Raw genomic sequence first — 24,272 nt, 5'->3', positions numbered from 1 at the left:
ATGACATAGAGTCATCGTATACACGATCATTATACCCACACCATTGCATCTCCCTGATAAGCTAGCATTATAATAAATGTAACCTGGACATATAATAAAGTTGGTATTCATATACTCGGAAAGTAATACAATACCAAAGTAGTATAAAGAAGAATATTCTAATAAAAGTACAAGTCTCACAAAAGAAGGAAAAGCTACTAGAGCCATACCCGAATTCTTCCGAAGACTCCGAGAACTGAAGATTCTATTCTTTTTCTATTCCACTATACTCTAGAGACTATACTAAACTTGAGAGATGAAATGAACTTCTTGCTTGAGGTGCGTCTTGAAATGGAGAGAGTGAGAGCCTTTTATAGCTTGAGTATGACGGTTATGACGGTTGGAAAGGTTGGTAATACCCTCCAACCGTCATTGGGGATCAATCCCAGCTGTCCATCAGAACCCTGCATTGAACGGAGCCGCAGTGGGTTCGGCCGAACCATGGGCAGGGCCGGCCTAGACCAATTTCGGCAGGTGGCTTCCTCTTTTACTCCCATATGCAGACTTGTGAACTTTGGCCCAATTGGTCGTGTCATTTTTGCATTCTTGGCCCATTCGTTGATAAGTCTAATTCTCAACATCGTTCGATTGATTGATCATTTGTTTTGATGTCGATTCTTCTCCATTTTGTGTTTATTCTCTGCAAGAGGTTAGTAATCCTAGTGCTAGTGGAATATTTATTATTTGAACACAAATATGCATTGCAAGCATAACTAGTTCTCCTTTATTTTGGTAGTATTGACGGGCGAAACTGATCGCTAACGACCGACAACAAAACCCCCCAAGCTTGAACCTTTGCTTGTCCCGAGTAAAGGACGAAAGGAAACAAAGACTTGGTTGTTGACCAGGAGTTGCTACTATGCTGTATATCTCAAATGTACAGGTGCAAGGTATGTGTACTCTCTCTCAAATCAAATAACCTTTGGCACAGTGGCTTACCCTTACCCCTGATTCCCATGAGACACTGCCTTTCCTTGTCTTGAGCGGTTGAGAGACTGAACAGTAATTAGAGCACTAATCACCCACTCTTTATTCAACTTTTACTCTGGAAGTTTTCAAATGATTTTGCAAAAGAAATCCAAGTTCCTCAAATTATTCACTTGATCTCTCCAAGTGTATCAAAAAGAATTCCTCACCATTTTGCCCTTTTGATTCCTACTCTAAGGTTTGATATGTGGAGCTTGGTAGGGATCAAACATGGCATACTTGCATTCACATTTATTACTAAGTCAAAAACTTAGACTAAAATAGATGACTAAACATACTCAAGATCAAGATCGTGCAAAGTGTGTGTGTGGTATATGGTGGAAATGAAATGTGGAAAAATAAAGAAAATGCTTCTCCTTTGTGTTTACTTCCTTCTCCAAAATCCTTCTTTTATAAATAAGGAGAGGGCATGGCTATACATATTATATATATATTTTTTATTATTATTTCAACATCATGCTCAAGATTGAGAGAGCATAACTTTATTACTTTCATTACCATCATTTCCCTCCCTCTTTTCTCTCTTTTTTTTCAGAAAGGATTTTTTTTCTCTCTTTTTTTTTTCAGAAAGGATTTTGTTTTTAGGAGAAGGAAGCCCATAAAAGCATGGAGAATTTATTTTGATGGTGGTATGGAAATAGAATGGATATATGCTAGCTTCCAGTGTAGGAGTTTAGCATGTGCATATATGTGGGTATATGATCTTGATCATAGAGCATGAAAAGTATCTATACAAGTCACAAAGATTTGACAAAGTTCAATGGAACTGCAAGTAACCAAAATATATATGGCTTAATCAATATGGACATTTTTGGCTTTGGTAGGAATTTATATCAAATGAGGAACTTCATAAGTTTGTCATAAATAAAACATCCGGAATTCAAGTCAAACTTAGACTAGGATTATAGCAACTCTTATTTACTATCACATATCTCGCAACAACTTAGACTCAGATTAGCAAATGCAGTTTATTTACCTTAGGTTCCCGGATAATTGTTGGCTACTCATATTCAATTTTTGAGAGAGCACTTAACCATGAATGAGAGATATAAAACAGAGCAACTATTCATCATTTCACCAAAGAGAACTAAGTTGTCTTATCTAGCATAATAAAATCTAACCTATCTTTTTGGTATTTTCTATTTTGTAAATCTTTATGTTGTTTTTAGGTTTATGAAATGCAATTGGAAAAACAAACATGCATTTGAAAAGGGAAATATGCAATGATACAAGTTACGTTAGTGTGGGGGGTGGGGGGGGAGAGACGTCTCCCCCCAAGCTAGGCTTTCACTCAAGATCCTTGATAAGGATTGAATCCCTAGAAGCAGAAGTACGCTTGAAGGTCATCGTGCTGTTGCTGCATCAAATTGTTGATGTTGGTGAACTGAGCATCAGCATTTTGTTGTCATTCTTGCGTCTGTGCTATGTGTTCCTCGAGGTTGTATTGGATCTCTCCCGTCTGCATATCAAGGGTATCCATTCTCTTGGTGATTTCACCCAAGTCCCAACGAGAGGAACTTGAGTGCCATTCACCGGGAGATGGAGGCATACCGCTTGATCTGGGGGACTGATTGTTCAAGCCTCCCCATTGTATGTCATGAGGCGCTCGCCATCGGCTCTCACTGGCACATTCCCAGCCCGAACCTCCAATGCTATGGCGTGGAGCTTGGGTACATCCGGGCGCATCCCCAGTTGGCTCTCAACCGGCCTCATACTTCTGCACGGGTGTTGAGGATGTTGAACCGTCGCGTTCATTTCTTGCCATGTTGCATGCCTCCCTGTATGTTCCACCTACACGAGATTCTTCTATGGTCTACAGGGGAATGGTTAGCTCATGACAGTTGTACAAATTATATCCCGCGTTAGTAACGGAATTTCATTTGTACAACCGGGAAAAAGTATATCAAAGATCCATCTACTCCATGTTTAAGAATATGCCCTTGCTAGATAATTCTCATCAACACAGGGACGAGGGGTTGAAATATAAGCAATTTGATCATTAGTAATAACCCCTAGTCCTCTTGCTATGCAAGTAATCAGAGAAGTGCACTCAACAGGAGCAGTAAATCTTATACTCTCTAACCATTGCCTTATCATGCATTTCACAGGAGAAACTTTAATCTTACTAACCGTGGCAAACATGATAATCAATTCATCCTCTCTTATAGGTCTAAGATCACCTCTAGGAAAAAGATTCATAGCAATCCATTTGTGCATAAGCCTAAATGTAGGATTATGGATGTAAATATCTTCCCAAAATATGTTTTTTCTCAAACCAGGAAATTCCATTTCGAAGATTGATTTTATAGGAATCGTGAAAACCAAGAAGTGTACTTAATCCTTTCCATGTAAGTGTGTATTCATTATGAAAAAAGCGAAAGGAAATTCCATCTTGTATTTCTTTCAAAGTGCACAGGAATTGCAAAGTAAGCAAATGAGAACCAGGCTTATCCACTACAACAAATCAATGCCATCCAACAGCTTTCCAAATAGCACGAAAGTCAGTGTCCATACCTATCTTTTTCAGCAGCTCCAGATCGTATGCCCGTGTGTGAGCAAATACCCGGTCTTTCAGCATTAAGTAGGCTTGCCTTTCCCGATCACCGACAAAGTCGAGGTCGGCGTCGTTCTAGAGACGTTGCGGAATGTTAGCATCCTCCATTAGGACGTCAGCGGATGAACGAGTGCTAGACTCGTCATGACGACTTGATGGAGAGCCGGGTCCCTTCTTGAACAAATGGGACAGACGTCTCTTCGTTCTGAACAAATGAGCAATAACGGACTAACTCGGCGGGGGTTAGAATAACAAGAGTTTCACCCGCCAGTTAGCTTCACCAAAGTTTGGAGACTATCAAAGCTTGAATGAATTTGAGGGCAAAGTTTAGAGAGGGAATGAAAATGTGTTAAAATGGGGTGGATGTCCCTCTCTCGGCCGGTTGGCTTATATAGTGCACCCACAACGGTCAAAACTGACCTGTGGGGCCCACTAGCTTTTGCCTCAAAGAAAGAGGCCTGATCGTTGGCCTGGCTCGGCTGAACCCCTGGTAGGCCCAACTGGCCCCACTTTTGGCCGTTGGGTTCCAACGGCCAGTGTGGTCGTGGTACAATAAATTTATATTAACAATTTTATTTTAGTTTGCTCTGAAAAATTCATTTGAAAGAATTTCCTCAAAATTCAAAATCCTAAATGCAAATTTTGAAATTCAAACGTGTGTTGATGCAAAAATTGAAATTGATGAAAATAAATATGTGGATACATACCAATTTACCTGTTGGCGAAGGTCGCGTCATTTTGGGTCCGACATGCAAGACCGTACTTCCTTCCAGTTCAGTTTGCAGATTTTCCACCTGTCTCCGGAGGTGATGGAGTGGGCGTCTTTGGTTTTTCCTTCCACACCCTCTTTGGTTTCGGTGAGGGAGATGGCTTCCTCTGAGCCAGCTGCTCTAGCTTCTTGGCCGGTGTACTAGATTTTACTGGCGTCTTCCAATAACGGTTCCTGGGAAACGTTGTTTCCTTTTCCAGGAAATTCCGCATGAACTTCACCAGGCTGTCCGTCTTGGGTGGCTCCACTTCGACCATTTGAATATTCTGTTGGTTTGGCCCGTAGTTGATCCTGACCATCGAGCATTGTTTGGTCCTTGGCTGAAACTCAAACTTCTCTTGCTTCCCGTTGATACGGAAACGGATACTCCCCATTCCCATGTCATTGTTGTCTTCTGCAGTGCTAAGGAACGGACGCCCCAAGATGAGCGGTGTTTCCTTCTCCGTGTCCATGTCCAGCACTACGAAATCGACCAGGAAGAAGAAATCCCGAATCTTGACCGGCACATCCTCCGCTATCCCGGCTGGGTAACGGACTGACGAGTCGGCTAGTTGCAGGCGCATCGGTGTTGCTGCCAACACCGTGAAGTTGAGCTTGTCAAAGACGTCCTTTGGCATGACGCTGACACTCGCTCCAAGATCACAAAGGGCTTGGTCGAATTGCTGTGTCCCGATCGAGCAGGTGATCGTAGGACACCCCGGATCCTTCTTCTTTTCTAGGAACTTGTGAAGTATGACGTTGCTGCAATGCTCCGTCAGCTTGACCACCTCCGTTGTCGGGAACGGTCTCTTGTTGTTGAGGATATCATTGAGATAACGTGCGTATGTTGGCACTTGCATAGCGTCCAACAATGGCACGTTGATGTGGATTTTCTGGATTACTTCAACAAAACGAGCAAACTGCTCGTCCACTGACGGTTTCTTGTTCCTTTGAGGAAACGGCAGCAAACGGGTGTCGCGGTACTCCTGCGGCATAGTCTTCTCTGGCTGAACCTTTTCATCAGCCGAATTACTATATGGCGCTTCCTTGGTGATACTGCTAGTCCCTGCAGGGTTAGGATATGGCGGATCCCGAGTGGACTTACGTCCCCTCATTGTGATTACCTTTACATTTTCAACGGAGGATTCGGGCTGCCCTGGGATCCTCCCAGATTCATTTGTAGGTACTAATGTAGCTAATTGAGCCAGCTGTGTTTCAATCATCTTATTAAAGCTCAGCTGGTTTTGAAATGCAGAAGCGAAGCCATCTAACTTGATATTTATGTTTTCTTAGATCTTGTCATCAGCAGCTAGTCTTTTGCTAAGAGCATATGTGGTTTTAGCTTGCACAAAGACGAGATCTTTCAAGGAGGGATGGTTAGAGAAGTTACCGTTGTTGTTACCTCCTTGATAGTATGGGAGTGGCTGGTTCCACCCCTGACCTCCTTGTGGACGATACTCGTTGTTATTGTTGTTGCCCATATACATCACCTCTTCACGGGTTTCCGGACAATCATTCCCAGAGTGACCCATGCTGCCGCAGTCTTCACACGTGATGTGTGAGTCCAAGGCTTTGATGGTACCTTGTGGCCTTTTTTCGTGGTCGTCCAACCGCTTCATGAAGAGGTCCAGCTTGGCAACAAGTATTTCCGTTTCCTTGACGGTGTGTATACCTCGCTGACGAGTTTGGAGTCATTCCTCGCTCCAACTCATATTGGAGACCATCTTCTCTATGAAATCAACGGTTCCTCGAACCGTCTTTGAGAAGAAGGCTCCTCCAGCTGCCGCGTCCAGGTGGTCACGAGACATGGGAGTGAGTCCATTGTAGAAGTTCTGCAAGATAAGCCAGTCGTCCATCCCATGATGAGGACAGGCGGCCACATATTCCTGAAGTTGTTCCCACGCCTCAGGAATGGACTCATCCCTTGTATGCTGGAAACTCGAAATCCTTCCGCGAAGGGCGTTGGTTTTGCCCATCAGGAAAAACTTCGATAGGAATGCCGTAGAACACTTGTCCCAGGTGTTGATTGTAGGACGGTTGGCATAGAACCACAGTTTCGCTTCCCCAAGGAGAGAAAACGGAAACAGCCGCAGCCTGACGGCATATGGACTGACTCCCTTCATGGTGTACGTGTTGCAGATCTCCAGGAACTGTTGCAGATAAGCATTGGCATCCTCATTAGGCTTGCTGCAGAACGGGCTAGCCTGCGCCATCATGATGAGGCTGGACTTCGGATCGAAATCCACGTCTCCCATGTTGATCTGCGGCCCAATGGCCACATTGTCAGCGGAGAGAGCAACGAATTCACGGACGGTCTTGTTAGCCATAGTCTTGAAACTCGGTGGCGCTGGTATGGCTGGTTTCTTTGTCGGTAGAGTTTTCTGCGGAGCGACGACTCGCGGCTTGACGCTCCGAACGAAAGCTTCTGGATTTTCTTTAATGTTTTCCGGCAAGTTGAAACCAGTCGTGCACTACCCTATTTCCACACAAAAGTGAAAACGACCAAGGTTAGCCTACAGAGGACAGTGATTATACAGAGGTAAATATAAAGTATTAGTTTTGGTAATCTCTATTATAAATATTCCCCGGCAACGGCGCCAGAAATGTTTGTTGGTATTTCTTAACGAGATTACTAGAAATATAATTACTAGCAATGGCGCCAGAAATACTCCTGGTATATTATGGTTACAGAGTTCATCCGCAAGCGCATGGATGTACCATTGTAGCATTTCACCCGAGAGTATTCCAAGGGTATCATATTTATTTAATCCCGTGGGAAGATCATAGTAGAGAGAACCGGACTAATAATTTATATGTTACTTGTAATAATCATAGTCTAAGCAGGGGTTAAGATAAATCAAAAGGTAGATTGACACACAAGTTGGAAGCTACTCATTCTCATACTAAAATATCTAAGCTAAGTGGAAAGAAAATAGAAAGAGAATCTATTCCTATACTTCTAATATACATAGTATACATACATTCTAGTTATACTATTAACTAACTAATACTCTCTTTCCGATGCCCTCCTGGTACTTCAAGAAGCCACCCCTGACTGCCGAGTTCCTTACAACAGCCCGTCATGATTATACAACCGAGGCTAAATACGGAGGAGTACCCTCCCCAGAAAATTAACTTAGGACTATATACACGCGCGGAGGAATACCCGAACTGATCTGTCACCATCAGCGGCCCACCTCTCATCCGCAGCATATAACCTCAAATAATGATATCCCGTAATCTAGACACCACGCCTAAACTACCAGATACTACTCTAATATCATCATCATGAGATAGAGTAATTGCATAAGCAAACATTATACCTGTACCTATGCATCTCCCAGATAAGCTAGCAGTATAATCAGTATAATATGAACATAATGTAAAGTTGGCATTCATATACTCAGAAAGTATTTCAATACCATAAATGTATAAAGAAGAGTATTCTAATAAAAGTACAAAGTTTATAAAAGACGAAAGGAAAGCTAGTAGAGCCATACCCGAACTCTTCCGAAGGCTTTCGGACTCCGATTTCTTTTCTATTCCTACTCCACTAGCTTAAGAACATGAAACTAAATTTGAGAGAATATGAGAGTGCTTTGCTTGGAGTGTGTGAGTGAAGTGAGAAGAGGAGCTCCTTAAATGACGGTTGTAGCAGTTGGAATGGTTGGAATTGCCCTCCAACCCCAACCGTCATTAGGGAGTGATCCACGCCGTCCAGAAGAAACCCTACATCCAACGATGCCGGGGGGGGGGGGGGGGGGTTCGGCCGAACCAGGGGTCGGCCCAACCAGCCCAGGTTTTGGCTGGCGGCATCCTGTGTTGCTTCTCTTCGCAGACCTGTGAATTTTGGCCCAATTTATCGTGTCAATTCTGAGTTCTTGGCCCATTCATACATAAGTCTGATTCTCGACATCGTCCGATTGATTTATTGTTTGATTTGATGTCGATTCTCCTCCACTTTATGGTTATTCTCTGCAAAAGATTAGTGAACCAAACACTAGTGGAATATTATTATTCTAACATGAATATGCATTGCAAGCATAACTAGTTCTCCTTTATTTTGGTAATATTGATGGTCGAAACTGATCGCTAACGACCGTCAATAGCCGGCCTGGCAAAATTTCAGCAGGTGGCCTCCTCTTTTGCTCTCATATGCAGACTTGTGAATTTTGGCCCAATTGGTCGTGTCATTTCTGCATTCTTGGCCCATTCATTGATAAGTCTGATTCTCGACATCGTTCGATTGATTGATTGCTTGTTTTGATGTCGATTCTCCTTCATTTTGTGTTTATTCTCTGCAAGAGGTTAGTAATTCTAGTGCTAGTGTAATATTTATTATTTGAACACAAATATGCATTGCAAGCATAACTAGTTCTTCTTTATTTTGGTAGTATTGACGGGCGAAACTGATCGCTAACAACCATCAACAATCATCGCCTTCCTTGCGGAAATATAAATATGATACCCTTGGGAATACTCATGGGTGAAATGCTACACCGGTATTCGTGCGCTTACGGATGTATCTGTGATCGTAAGAAATATGAACACAATGTTTCATTGTTTCAGGGGCACGCCAACTGAATGACTTCTCTCTCCTGAGGAGGAGGCTAAGTTCGAGTATGCAGATTGCTTGTTCCATGGAGCATTTATAAGTGTATTGGATGAAAACATATTGGACGTGTGCACGCACATGCCTTCAGGTAAGGATATGTGGGATGCACTTGAAGCCAAGTTCAGAGTTTCCGATGCTGCCAATGAGTTGTATGTCATGGAACAGTTCTATGACTATAAGATGGTCGATGACCGTTCGGTAGTAGAGCAAGCTCATGAGATTTAGGCACTAGCAAAGGAACTTGAGAACAAAGCTGCAAGTTACCGGGCCAGTTTGTGGTGGGTGGCATTATTTTCAAATTGCCACCTTCTTTGATGTGGACTAGGGTTCCCGATCTTCCGAAAGGTTCTGATAATCAACGATTTAGGCGGAGTCGCGACACAAATCGATCCGGCTTCTTGAATAAACATGCTCTTGAGCCCCGCAATCGCAGAACCACGTCTCTTTAGTTATCACCCGTGTTGGAACGCGGATGACCTCGCCGAGAAGACTAATCCCTGTTTGCGAATCGATGAACACAAACAAGAACAAAGAGGGATACAACCAAAATTGCAGATGAATGATTAAGCTCACAAGTTGGGGTTTTACAAACCGATCTAGTGGCGAAACTGTTCTTGACAGAATAATCTAAGCAAAACCCAAACCCTAAAGGTGACGGCGGGTACTGATATATAGAGTTTAGGGTAGTGCAACCAACCCTTGACGCAACCCTAATGGGTTCCAACACAATACACGGCCTAAAGGCCCAAATACGGTGACGCAGCACTAAAACAGATTCTGGACGTCAACTTGTTCGGTTGATTCCCATTGACGCGGAAAGAATTTGGACGTGGGACCAAACCATTGGAAATGTTATCTTCTTAGCTTTCCATCCATATAAAGAACTCCCCAATCCGAGCACGTATGCGACCTGGGCGCCCATTTTAGTGCAGACTGGTACTGGACTCCGAATTGCGCTCGAAGTTGAGTTGGTTTGGGCCTCCACCTTAACTTGGACGTCCTCGATGATCCTTGATGACTCTAATTCCTTCTCCAAGTGTCTCCTTGTCCTCTCCATTGTTCCTAATCACAATATAATCATTAGGTAGCAATCTATTCTCAAATTCGTACAAAGAAGAACATAAGAACGAGCTCACATCTAAATTCAATTGTCGCGCGCGAGCTCTTGTTATCAGTCCTTGAATGACCAGTGGAGGATTGTTGTGTGTATCCGAAGGAGTGATGTCCGCATCATTCTTGGTTAGACTTTACCACTTCTCTAAAACACAACATGAAAGAGTTCAATGTTACTAATCTTAGTGACTCTTTGGGTGTTGCAGAGAAGGCGAGGGCAAAGGTCAACCGTAGCAAAAAGATTGAGGGAGGTTCTAGCACCAATCTGGTGTAGAAGAAGAACCCTCAAGTCTCCCACAACAAGAAGAAGGTCAAACCTGATGTCAAACCCAAGGTTACTAGAAATCAAGGAAAAAAAAAGGCAAGGGAAAGACAAATGACAACTACTTTGTGTGCAGCGAGCCTAGTCATTGGGCCAAAGAATACCCTAATTACAAGGATAAAAAGTCTGCAAACATGGTTATTAGCGATGGAGGAGGAACATCGAGGTATGGTAAATTTTTACCTACAATTCTTTTTGTTTTTCATTCACATGAGTAGTGGTTGATACATATTCTAATATTCATGTGTGTGTTGATATTTCCCTGTTTTCTTCTTATCAGGTTAGAAGAGGTTTCTCCTTGCTGATAGAGAATGATTCGCATGCAGTTGTTCATAGTGTTGGTACGGTCGATCTGAAGTTTATTTCGGAAAAAAGACTGTGCAGCTGAAAAACGAGCAGCATGTCCCCTCAATAAAAAAGAATCTTGTTAGCGGCTCTCTATTTTGTATAGATGGTTTTAAACTTGTGTTTAAGTCCAATAAGTATGTCGTATCCAAATATGGAACATTTGTTGGTAAAAGTTATGACAACGGAGGTTTGTTCTGCTTTTCTTTGGATGATGCATGTAATAATGTTGTGAACTAGGTGAAATACTCGTTGGCATTTGTTACGCACCAAGATAACCTCGCAAGTGCACGAATACTGATGCAACACTTCACCTCAGTGTATTCCAAGGGTAACAAATCACAAGAAACGTGTGTATAATCTAATAACATGATTCATCCGAGGACAACAACTAAATGGTAGGCTTAGGATAGAGATGATTCATATGGGTTAATAATCTTTTCTTTAAGTTAAGGTAAAACTCTATCAATTGCTTCGGACATTGGCTCTCCCCCTGGTCTGCCAAGTTGAGTCTCGCTTGTAGCTCTACGATGTACTTGAATGTGAAGGAATACTCTACTTGAGCTCAAGTTGTGTGTGTTGCAAGTGTGAAGGCCTCCTCCTTTTATAGTGTGGTAATTGTTGACGTTACTTATGTACCAAATCCGAACGTCAATTCCTGCATAAAAGCAAATGAAAGAATATAAAATGGAATACCAAACTTAGAGGTTGTGGTGAATAGTTGTATGCAGGTGAATTATGGACGAAAATCACCTACCATACGATAAAATACACCTCCGGACATTAGACACGTTTATACGGATTGGAGGCCCCACACGTTAATCAAAACCATCTAGAATTGAGCTCAACCAAAGTACAACATGTTGGGGACCCACCAGGCAGCCTCCCAGCCAAAGTAGTGGTCGGGAGCTGGCACAGAAGTTCGGTTGAACTGGGAGTTTGGCCAAACCGACTCTGGCGCCCCTCGCCATCTGTTGACACGTGTATGCTCCTCATGAACTCCCATTGGCAGCTATGCGTGATTCCTGGCCTAGATAACTGTCACAACCGCCATACGATGGCTATAAAAGGAGGAGCTCACTTCACTTTCAAAACACACAACTCAAGTGGAGTACGACTCACTTTGATATTTAGGCAACTCTCTAGTAGAGTTAGAAATGGGAAGAGAGTGAGGGGAAGCTCCGAAAGGAGTGCCCCAAAGTTCGGAGTTCTCTTCGAGGATGTCCTGGAGGAGTGCCGGAGTTGGTGGCACTCCCTCCATTGGAGTCCCGGAGGAGTGCTGGAGTGTCGGCACTATATCCGATCTTGTACCTCGGTGGATGCTTTTTATATAAAGTAAGTATTCGAGATTTTTTTTTATGTTATTTAATTAGTTTACTTAAGTGAGATATATTTTCATCGGTGCGGGTTCGTTGCTTAGTATTTATACTGAGTGCTCTGGTACTAAGACTAATGAGGACATCAACACCATCGATACATCCACGTCTCGACAAGTACAATTTCATGGTCCTATTACTCACGCTCGTGCACGTCAACTCAATTATCAAGTGAGTTCATTCTTGAGTTCATATTCCGCTTGTTTATACCCCGGAGACGCGTGCACTCTTGTTTTACTCCGGAACGATGGAGAGGATCCAATGGGGAGAGGATTTGCGCGGGGTGGATTCGGACTGCAGGACTGTGCCAACTTCTGACGACCGCCACGATTTCATGCGAAGTCTGATTTGGGCGTGCAAGTACTTCATGGAAATTTTATCAAGTCTACTTTCAAATGGATCCAGCCCCATGTCCATATCTGTTTTGGAATGGCCACAATCATGGTTTTACTACCAAGTACTTTTGTCCATTGTGCCGTGTCACCTCATTTGGGCCCAATGGGTTGTGTATCAAGTTGGGCCCATTAGGGGCGTGTCCTATAGTAACAGCACGACGCTAGCACCCCTGTGGTCATTCTCCCCCTCTTCTTATACCTTCATCCGCCGCCAAGAACAATGGGGTTTTGTTTAGATCAAAGTCAAGCATCGCTACTTTGCCGAGTAATCCCGTGATCGGTTTGATCGCCGGTTTGCTTGTTATGGAACCCCACTTGTGATACTTTTGTTGATTCAATCCATCATCTTTGATTTGCAAATTGAGTTGCTTGTTCATCTTGTTCTTGCTAGTTCTCAATTGCTTGCAGGAACAAATACCCTCGTGGTTGGGCTGATCGTGCATCCGTCGAGATTGACGACCGTTTCTGGAGTTGGTGTAACGATTGCTAAGGCGCAACATCCCTGGATAGTTGTAGTCGGATCACCAATGTTGATCCATCCAATAGACTTATCCTCTCATCGAAAGATCGGGCACCCTCATCCACACATCAAAGACTGTGGATAAATAATGAAGTTCTTGGCCGAGGCTAGAGTAGTAATCGATAACATATACGTGGTGTCCAGGTTAGGGGTTACGTTTGTTTGTTGTGTGTTCCACAGAAAGTGAGGTTGGAGACCGGTGGTGACAACCCTGTCCATCCTTTGGGTCCCTTCACGTTCGGGTACATCATAGAGCTCAAAGACGGACTTAGCCTGGCAGACCAAGGAAGGGTCGGTGCCCGAAGCATTCGATAGAGTTTTACCTTTAACTTAAATTTGCTAGTTGAATCCATAGCAATCCTATCTATCCTAAGCCTACCATTTAGTTGTTGTCCTTGGTTGAATCCTGTTCCTAGATATACACACACGTTCCTTGTGTTCGATGCCCTTGGAATACTCTAAAGAAAAGTGCTACAGCGGTATCCGTGCGCTTGCGGATTTATCTGTGTGTGCAACAAATACCAACAGTATTGACAATTGTAGCAGTTGGAATTGTAGGTAATACCCTTTAACCGTCATTGAGAACAAATTGGGAGCTGCTACATGGAAGATGGTGGTTAGAGGCGCCAGGAGTGGTTCGGCCAAACAACCTCCACCGCCTCTGGCCACCGACTTTCTTCGGTCTCTGACAGGTGGGCCCCTATGGCGGTTGAGGATGGTTTGGCCCCAGTTTAGGTCAGTTTTGACTGTCAAGTGGGCCCTCCAATTTTGTAGTCGCACTTGATTGGTTAGAGATTCATTTTGTCACATGGCAGGTGCATTTTCTCCTTAAATGACCTGCATACATATTTCTACCAAAGCTAGTGGAAATGATTAGTAGTAAACCTGTACCGCTAAGTTTTGATATAATATTTTAGTTCTTATATATATGCAGGAGTTGATAGTTAAATTTCGTATTTATCGACCGTCAACAGCAGCGCCGGATCCACCCGCAGCGATGCCCGCAACGTCGGCTTAAGCCTGAGCAGCCGTTCCCATCGCTGCCCCTCTGGTCATCGCGGGCGTTCAAGTCACCGCCATCACCACGGCCACTCCTATCATCAGCTGGTGGAAGATGGGCGTGAGGAAGAGGTTTTTTAAGAGAGGAGAGAAGAAAGATTTACTGTGTGCACCTCAAAAATCTTTTTACATATTGGTCTTCTTTTAAAGCATGATGATGTAAGCGAAAAAGGTTTTGCACGGTGCTTTTTTTTTTTTTTTTGCAAAACAGTGCGTACAGCAAGTCACGTGGGCGGCACATTGACGTTGGTATCCCGGTCCAGAAGGTGTCAGTGACTGGAGAAGCGGTCGGGCCCAATGGGCGCAGCTGGCTACCGAGCCCACCACGCATCTCTATCTCATCTTCTTTTTGTTGGTCTCCAAATAGCCGGCTTTTCAGACCCACAGAAGAGAGGGACAGGAAGGTAAATTTGCACTTCTAGGGTTTCTGCTATTTAATGGGACCGTACCTTCTCCGTCCATGGCAGCGGCATCGCTGCGTGCGAGCTTAGCTAGATCTGTTGCTCTCTACAAAGCACGCACGTAGGTATAGCTAATTAAACCTTATTATTAGCTACTAAGGTTATGTATGTAGGGGCTCATGATCTCTGTCTCTTCTTTGGATATTTTGTGTTGTTTAATTCCACAGGCTCAGATCGATCATGCATGCTTGCTTCCTTCCTTTCATGGCGGATTGGTTCATCAGAGAGGGGTGATGTCGGACGCACACGCCGTGGCACAACCTGTGCGAGCTCTCTCTGTGTCGATCTGTATGAGTGTGGGGTACATGCATATACTACACACGGACGAAGAGAGAGATTGGTCGTGCCACGCTGTGTGCGTTCGATGCACCCTCTCTATAGCTATAGCTTTTCGCATGAGTGATATGAGCATGCAAGCATGCATGATTTGCTTTATGTTTCTCCTGGCAAGGAATCAACGAAGGTATAATTAATATAGCTCATGTGCACACACCATATCTAATCAGTAAATCACAGGTCATCTCGATCTCTAGATATCGTCAGTTTTTTATCTGTGCATAAGAATTTTGTCGCTGCTTCCTATAGCTTCTGAATACATATATCGCATGCAGATTCCAACCCGCTGCAGTTTGGAGACCGAGTATTTCCAATTGGAGAGTATACGAATATACGATCTATCGATCGGTGACAATTCAAGCTTCCGACGATCGAGCTATAGATAGAAAGATTAATTATGGACACTAGCTTAGGTAGAGAGATCAAGTATGGCAACGACGCAAGCAAGGCAGCAGGCACCAAGGTAAATTAAGTTGACAGATGATGATTTGCTAGCTATATATATCATTTCTTAGGGTGTGTGCATAGTTAGCTAACTATTGTCGGTTTCAATCGACCTCTGCCATATATTTTCATACTAATCTATATTGGATACAATTAATTGTCCTTCAGTTTACATCATGCACAGAAGTTATAGTTATAGCTAGGTTGCATATGCACATATTGGAATATATTTCCTGATCATGAATAAACTCATCAAAAATTACCACATATCGATCTCTGGAAGATTTTCTCTACGTACGCATGCATGTTGGTTTTGATGGAGCTTTCTCTCGTCGGCAAATACCCCTTTCAAATCGAGACGTACTTCCATTAATTGTGAGGCTAGTCAGGGGATCTTCAAGCTGTGATCGATCCATCGATCGATCAATTCCATTGAATAAGACTACAAAAGTATGTTTTTTTTTCTGATCAGTTTTTTTTTCATGCTCTTATATACGTACTATACACATATGATATATGGAGGAAATATATCCTAGTATATGCCAAGTTGCCAACCCAGTTGTGGGCCAGGCCTGGATATGTTTGTTGGTATATATTTGGGCCGGTCTGGGGCGCAGTAGTATTGTAGTCTTTTTTCTTAAAAATGAAAATGGGAAATATACTATGTATAATCTTGTTTTACATTGCTCTGGTTCTCAAAATGATACTTGTGCTTATTACGTAGCTCGGGCGATTTTTCAGATTATGTTTTTCCTATATAGCTTCGAGCATATACTAGTACTTAAATTAGAGTATCTGCAGTAAGTTCCTTTTATGTACCACTTAGCTAGGATCTGCAAGTCTGCACATGTAGTTGACTGCTAGTACTATGTAAGTCTGCAGTTATTTGTCTCCGTCTAGGTCTTCTACTCAAAAAATATTCTATGTAGGTCCCAGCGATCTCCCTGATCGATCTAACTAGAGACTACTACATAACTAGGATTAAATGCTTGATTTAAATCTCTACATGCAATCAATATAAGGACTTAAAAATGTTGTATAATAATGAAATTAATTTAAACGATTAATAAATTAAGCTAATTCGCATGACTAATATAATTATGTTACTTTCACAATGGCAAATCTATATAATATGCATTAGCAGTACAAAAGGTGTGACGCATTTGCTAAAAGCAAAATATGGAAGTTTGGCTGTACATATTGCTCTTATATATATAGGCAACCATATATTTCTTAATGATGATAAATAACTACTACGTATCATCTTTTCATAAATATCAATATCAATGTTATCCGATCGAAGTGATCGGTGCAGGGTTTATCATCTTATGGCTAATAGTTTTGGGTTTTTAAGATTTCTCGTTTAGGATTCACGTACGTAGAACGTACTACTGCTACTCTCTCTCTCTCTCTCGTCTCGATCTCGATCTGAGAAGAATATGCATGCTCAACTTTTCCTTTAGAGAAACTTTTCTTCATTCGTGCTACTCCATATTGTAATTTCAGTGTTGTTTCCAGCTGCAAGATCCTCATAGCGTACCGAGGGAATTTCAATGGTTTTGCCTTGAAATAATTTTGACGAAAATATATATATCAACAACAAAAAAAATGTTGAATATGTTCATCATCGTATCATGGAGCAGTAGTGTGAGTAACCTCGAGCATCGGAACATAAGCATTTTGCTAACAAAAAACGATCGTTTGCATCACATATATATGAAACTGCAGCTAGCTTGCTAGCGCACTATTTGATTCAAGTCATTCAACTCATCAACTGCATGCATGGCAAATTAAGGGCGAAGTGCATGCACCTGTTAATATCCATTAATCAGAAAAAACAAATTAAGTTTATAGTTAATTATTATATACTATCTTAATTTCCTTTCCACAGCAAAAAAATGATTTTCCAAAATTATGATCCGTGCAACCAGCAAAAAGGAATAATTCAGTGCTGATTTGGGATATATAACTATCACCGGGCGATTTGCTTCGATATTAGATTAATTGTACTACTGCAATATGATCAGATCCACACATCGGCCCTGTATATATTATTATATATATAATTGTTTGCATTGCGCCGTATATGAGTGCTAGCTTTAGGTATATGAGTAGTAGATTAATAGATTTGCCCATTTTGCGTGCACCTGTAAACTTGTCCACGCACGTCAAATATTTTGCGCCGATATAAATGTATAGACGGAGACGGAGTTATCAGAAAAAAGAGGAAGACATATGTATAGAAGGCATACGTGATCGATCTCTGCATAGCACCGATATTTAGTTCAGGTTTGCTTCAGCTTAATATTATTATAATCTAGATTATTAAATCAGATTACTATAATCTAAATTATAATAAGCTGATATATAATAAGCTGCGAGTTGTTTGTTTCTTGGATTATAAGAGGCATCTAAGGGTGGTGGATCTTTAACCACTCAATAATTTAAAAAAAGCTCATCCAGAGAAAATTATTGGATTATACTAATCTAGCTTATAGATTATAATAATCTAGCATAATAATCTACTTGTTTGTTTTAACTTACTGCTAATAATCTAGATTATAATAATCCTAAGCTAAATCAAACGGGACCTAATTACGTTGGGAGTTAATTAAACTGTACTAGTAGCAATTTGCAGATAGGAACGCGTTTGCTCTTGACAATGATGATTTTGCAGATATATGCGCTGCCACAGATAGAGAGAGAGAGAGAGCGCGCGTCCACGCTAGGAGTTGACAGGTACGGCAACGACGACGATGCGTGTCAGATCAGGCCATCGATGTGTGGAGTACATGTGTGTGTGGTGGAGACAGCTGCGACACAGACAGACGGCACGTACAGGGCACGCATGCGCTTCGACGTGTGTCACGTACGACCTGAAATAGACAAGGGATAGTATTTGATTTGATGTAGCAAGCGGCCGCCTGCGGCGCCGATCGAGGCCACTTGCACGCAATGCAAGCAGCACTCACATCATCGTCGTCTTCCCTGGCGCGCGGGGTGTATTATTTGCTGCCGATGGTTTCTTTCTTTCTTTCTTTCTTTCTGAACCTGGTCTGTACGAATATTAGCCAAGAGATCTTCAGAGCATTATATAGTACAGTACTACAAATTAACAACACGAATACACGATACATGCAGGCAGGAGCGGTTCCTTTTTTTATTCACTAAAATGTTTTGTAATCTTAATGACGATGACATGGGAAAAACAAATGCGAATGAATTTTATCTATTAAGAAAACGAATTTGTTACATATGCATGCTAGCTTGTAATTTGCAAAAAAGAAAAATGTGTTTTTGCTAGGACACATATAATATATGTTTGGCCTAAAGATGATATATATGGTCGACCGTCTTGTGTAGCGGCGGCATCCGGTTTTGAACCACATCCCACGTTAATAATGCGTGCGGATACATGTCTGAAAAAAATAAAGAGGATAGTCGATTGTTAGTTAATTTGTTACTATATATTAAAAAGTAAGTGAAGAAGTAGTGTACGATCGAATATGCTTTGAGACAATGAGAAGATCTTGCATGCATGTCGCTTTCTCTGCACTGTGAAGTGCATACAGCTGGTTAATATGACATTTATCCTGCAAAAAAAAAAATCAGATCGAGTGTTAACACTTAGCACATACATATATACAAGGCGCCGTGCCGCGCTGAAAATCAAGGAAAAGAAGAACATCAAAACAATACAACATGCAAATCAGGAAAAAAAAATGGCAGTATCATTGACAGCTTGACAAGCATGTACATCACAAGAACCTTCCATGGTATATAGCGGCATAAATTATACTACTACTAAGTTTAAATTTCCACCAGCTTGACAAACATGCAAATTAGAACCCTTCACACCGGCGTAAATGACAAGTAATTTAGATTTCCTGACAAATTAAGAGCAAATAAAACATACCCCAGGTGAAAAACAAATACTTCATCACGACAATTTCTCCCCTAGCTCCTAGCTGGCTGCTAAATCCGCAGTATATCTCGATTTTTCGCACCCCAAAACAAAGCTATATATAATTAACTACACGTGGTTCATATAAAAGTGCACACACATACATACTTTCTATATGATCTATTGTTATAATTCATAACTCATCAACGTCGTAAAAAAATTAAGAAACATATGAAATATATATGATCAGACGTATCACACATCTAACAAACAAGCATGTGCCGTGCAAATGAAACAATAAATTGAACTTACTTAACGATCAAACTCGATGGAGCCTAATTGATGCACGAGCCAATGCATCGTCGCTATCCATCTTCACACGTACGTACGGAGTAATACATGATGTGTTTAAATCTCCTAGCGATATCGAAGTATCGCTCATCAGGGAGGGAAGGAAGGAAAGCATCCTTCGCAACCTGCACAATTTATATATGCGTGTGGGAAAGACGGATATGCATATGGACGCAGCGGACGTGTTGGGCTTTATATCACATGCATGCATACAAACGTACAAGTTCAGACTTCAGAGGCCGGTGCAGTGGCCGCCTGCAGTTTCCATCTTTTGTCGTTTTGATGCAAATTAAATTAATCGTTTTCAGCTCCTTCCTGAAGAGGATGAGCTGGAGAGTGTATAAAGAGATATCTGTGGCCGTGTATCTAGAAGGCAGTCGCGCTTGCATATATATATATATACCTGGCAACACTTGTCCAACGACTTGTTGATCTCTATCACTAGGATGCATGAGAAATTTAATGGAAGCTACCCATACCTGATGACAGTGGTAAAATTCAGGATAGAAATAGAGGATAGGCTTAACCTCAAAGTACTAATAAGTTAATAAAAACTATCTTTGAACTAGTTATTCAACATATACAGTACATGATTAAAAAAATAAACCATAAAGAAGAAGTACCTTGCCAATAAAAAGTAAGTGATTGCATATTTGTATCAACCAGACCTTGCCATCTAATGTCTTTGGAATAGCCAAGCTAGTAGCGCTCTATTTGGAGCCTTCAACAAATATGCCCTCCTTCATCTATGATTTGAGAACTATTTATTTGTATTCTTTGTGCAGATCAAGAAAATATATCATTCTTTTGGTTGATTTACGCTCTCATCAGTTGGAAGGGTGTTACTTAAATCACTTGCAAGATAATTTAACAATGTTGTCTCTTCTTCATATCGCTAATCTATGAGTAAATCAAAACTACAAAAAATGAGCTCAATTCTTGTAAATCCCATCATCTAGCTAACTGTTGCTGAAATAAAAAAAGAATGGAACATGAAGTGAGGACTCACTGCTTCGCACTTGCCGCTTACGCTGCTAGTTGATGCTGCTCGATCTGCTAGCAGCTACCTGCGCGCGCGGCGCGTCGCCGCCGGCCCACGCCACACCGCGCCGCCACTTGCGGCCTTGCGCATTTCTGCTCGTCTGCTCGCCGTTACCGCCGCACCACGCTGCCGCAAACACCACCGCAACGCCGCTGCCGGTCGCGCCGCTCTAGGTTTGGTGGCTAGCGTGATTGAGTCAGGGAGATGGAGGAGGAGATGGGCCATGAACTGAAGTGATGAATTGGACTGTGCCACGATTGGGCGTTTGGGCCTTTTTTTTGTTTTTGGAATAAGTCTATTCTTCCTCCCTCATCTCTTGTGCTCGCGTGAATAACATCCCTCAACCCGAAAACTGGGTATAACATATCCTTCATCTCTATAAAATAGAGCAAATGACCACCTTCGGTGGTTTGGCTGGCGGTTTCGTCCGACGTGGCATTGTTGACCTAGTTGACGAGCTAACTTAGCGTGGTGGTTGGAGATAAATACTCGTGTGTTCAGGCGAGCCAAATCCCCAACTACCCAACGGAACGCTAGCTCCATAAACAGCGGCGATGGCGAGGGCACAATCCACGGAGACGGTGAAGGTAGGAGTGGATTCGCGAACAAAGGTGGCGTGACGATGGCTAGTTTGCAGAGCGACGGGTCGTATCGACCTATTCCCAGCATTCATCGAGCACTCCCATCCCATCTAGGGTTGGTCCTCTTGATTACCAGTTGGCCGTGATGTGCAACTGCCGCGTTAAGGCTGCACGGTGGATCTCGTGGAGTGCGGACACCCCAGCCGTTGGTACTTGAAATGTCGCAATGCCCGGGTAAGTATTTTTGTTTGGTTGGGTAGGGTGGGTTGATTTTGGATTGGGGATTGAAATTTATGGCTAGGGATTGTAGGATGGTAGATGTGGTTTTTTTTGCTTGGTATGATGGGCCGACGACCACCTTTTTGAGAGAAGTGTTGAATGATTTGCGAGATGCAGTTTGGTCAGTGAGGAGGGAGAAGGAAGAACTTGTTTTGGCTATCCAAGAAGAGAGGTTGAGGAGAAGAGAACAGAGGTTGATGCTGCTCGGAAAGAGTTGGAGGCAGCAGGAAAGCTGTCATGTGACAATACAGAAAGAATTGTTGTGCTGAAGGACTGAACTAGTAGGCTAGAGAAGGAGAGATGTTATTTGTTAGTTGTTGTTATGGCTTGTGTATTTCTCATGTTTGCACTGGTGTTGACAAGGAGAAATGTGGGGTGAAGTATTTCCAGCAAGATGTGTGTTGTGGTGTAATGTAATGCAGCTTGTCTTAATGAAAGAAATATTCATGTTAAAATCTTTGCATGGTAGTGGTGGATACATATTTTCTGTGTTCACTACCACACTTGAGAGCTATCCTGTGGGCTAATATATTTTCTGTGGGTTCCGCAACCAACTCACAGGAATATGTATTTTTGTGATGGTTCTACTTAGACCTACAAAATAATTCATTTTTCTGGCGGTGCGGCCCTACAGGTAAATGAGACTAAGGATAAGAGAGAGGTAACCCTAAAATTCGCCCATCCCCAGAAGACTTCGGCATTTTCTTCGCCACCGCCGCCACTCTCCCATCCTCCGCCCCCTCACTGGATCTCGCCCACGACGGCCTCCGCTCGCTGACTCAAGGGATCATCCACCTCCGCCGCGCCTCCTCGCCCTAACGCCGGGGAGCAGCGTCGGCCACCTCCCTACGCCTCCTCGCCCCGACGTAACGAAGAAGCACCGCCACCTCTCTTGCCCTTGTCAGGTGATGAGCACCATCCCCCGCGCCCCTCATCGTCCGGCTTTGGCCGGATCCCCTCTCCCTTCGTCTTACGTCTGTTCGGGAGGGCGGGCGTGAACCTACCGAGTATGTGGCACAGCTCGGACACTTCAGATCTGGCAGCCCCTGGCACCGGCGGCGCCAGATCCGTCTGCGAGGGCCGAGGAGAGCGCGCGACGCCTCCTTCCCCCTCCTTGATGTCCACTGCCTCATCCTCATCTTGAAAGATAAGCTTTTTTTCTCCACATTCTTGTTATCCTTCCATGGCTTCAGATCCGTGCTCCCCACCGTAGTGGCTATAGATTGGGTTATTGGCTTTCCGATCTAGTGACTAGAGATATTGGGTTAGATTTGCTAAGATCCACTGATGCCTTTGCTTTATTATAGATGATTTTGGTAGTCAAAGCTTTGTCATTAAAATTGTGCATTAGTTCCTATATCTCCTTATTTCTCATCTTATTTTTCATGGCTAATTTAGTCTGTAGCTAGTTGCACAAATGGCTTATTTTCCAACGTTGGATACATTTGACATTAACATGAATTAACCCATGAACTATAATTGGGTAATTTGAGCACACAAAATAGATCACATAATATTATCTGACATTAACATGAAGGTTTAATGTCATATGGCAATGCTGTGAAGGATTAATGTCAAACATTAACATGAATTAATCCATGAACTATAATTGGGTCATTTGAGCACACAAAATAGATCACATAATTGCTAACGTAGCACACATAAACTGCTCCAGTACACAGGACATAAATATAAGTTGGCATAGCACACATAATAGTTCACATGATATTGCATTCAGATAGCTCAATAAGTCACATAAGTTCACATGAATGGCCTTAGTGTGTAGCAATATAGACCTACACATAACAAATAGTCCACATCAGACATCACACACAGGAATGGTTCACACACTGCCGCAAATGGCCCGAGTGTGTGGCAATATAGGCCTACACACAGGGATTGGTCCATTACAAAACCATCAGATATCATAGCTCTCAGACATAAAAGTCATTACAACACATTAACAGTGTTCTAATATTAGATAAATTTAGATATCACAAATTCAAAGCTTTGCAAACTCCCATGGTGAAAGGAGTAGTGGCCCAGGTGTGGCTTTCTTTGGCTTCATCCTCCCTGGTTCTTGAGCTGAAACATTGACAACTGCTTTGCCAGAATTTAACCAGCACTGGAAGAAGCCTGTGAGTATGGCACAATTTGCATGCAAGTCTACAGTTGCTGAACCACCTTCATTTGTGAAAACTTTTGCTGTGGTAGTCAACTTTACCATCTGGATTGACTGCATTGGTACCTGCATTAATAAAAATAGTGTTAGCAGCAAGTGAGTTTGATTGAATGAATGCATTATAAAATATGTTGCACTACTACAGAAACCCTTAAGGGTGCCGGTTGGGAAACCTCTTCGGTGCCGGTTTTCCCAACCGGTACCCAGGAAGCGACACTGATTACCCAGGGTCAAAGGCGGTACCCAGGAAACGACACTGATTACCCAGGGTCAAAGGTGCCGGTTCCAAGACCGGCACCTTTGAGGCGTCCATGAGCCAAAAAAAAAATCGGCTCGATGCATCGAGCTGATGCATTGATCCATCAAGCCGATCCCTCTAATACCCAAATATCCCAAAAATTTCCTCAAATCCATGAACACAAACTAGTCAATAATCCTCAAAAAACAACACATCAACATCACAATCATCAAGAACACATTCAAGAACACTTCATCAATAACAGAACAAGAATCAGATGAAGGAGGAGGGCGCCATTGCCGCCACTGACGTCTCCACCGCCGCCGCCATCATTAGATGGAGAGGACGGCACCACCTCCCGGGCCGTCAGACCACCGCTAC

General features: G+C 42.7%; 1 protein-coding gene, 1 long non-coding RNA gene, 1 other non-coding gene and 1 pseudogene across 3 annotated transcripts; 2 read left to right on the top strand and 2 right to left on the bottom strand.

Annotated features, from left to right (window-relative positions):
- Nucleotides 1–4,354: 4,354 nt before the first annotated feature.
- Nucleotides 4,355–5,323, bottom strand: LOC136351537 (uncharacterized). Its single transcript, XM_066303716.1, has one exon. The coding sequence runs from the start codon at nt 5,321–5,323 to the stop codon at nt 4,355–4,357; it is 969 nt and encodes a 322-aa protein (XP_066159813.1).
- Nucleotides 5,324–6,182: 859 nt separating this feature from the next.
- Nucleotides 6,183–6,289, top strand: LOC112936258 (small nucleolar RNA R71). The gene has a single exon (XR_003238385.1). It is a non-coding gene; the product is annotated as a small nucleolar RNA R71 (small nucleolar RNA).
- A 4,223-nt stretch (nt 6,290–10,512) lies between these two features.
- Nucleotides 10,513–12,815, top strand: LOC107281924 (uncharacterized; annotated as a pseudogene).
- Nucleotides 12,816–18,450: 5,635 nt separating this feature from the next.
- On the bottom strand, nt 18,451–19,734 carry LOC9267056 (uncharacterized). Its single transcript, XR_010734653.1, has 2 exons — nt 19,531–19,734; nt 18,451–18,907 (listed from the first exon to the last, which is right to left on the bottom strand). It is a non-coding gene; the product is annotated as an uncharacterized lncRNA (long non-coding RNA).
- Nucleotides 19,735–24,272: the final 4,538 nt, after the last annotated feature.

The sequence above is a fragment of the Oryza sativa genome, chromosome 8, assembly GCF_034140825.1.
Source record: "Oryza sativa Japonica Group chromosome 8, ASM3414082v1".
Taxonomy (NCBI): Eukaryota; Viridiplantae; Streptophyta; class Magnoliopsida; order Poales; family Poaceae; genus Oryza; species Oryza sativa.
The sequence above is the reverse complement of the archived record's forward strand: the minus strand, read 5'-3'. Positions and strand labels throughout refer to the sequence as shown.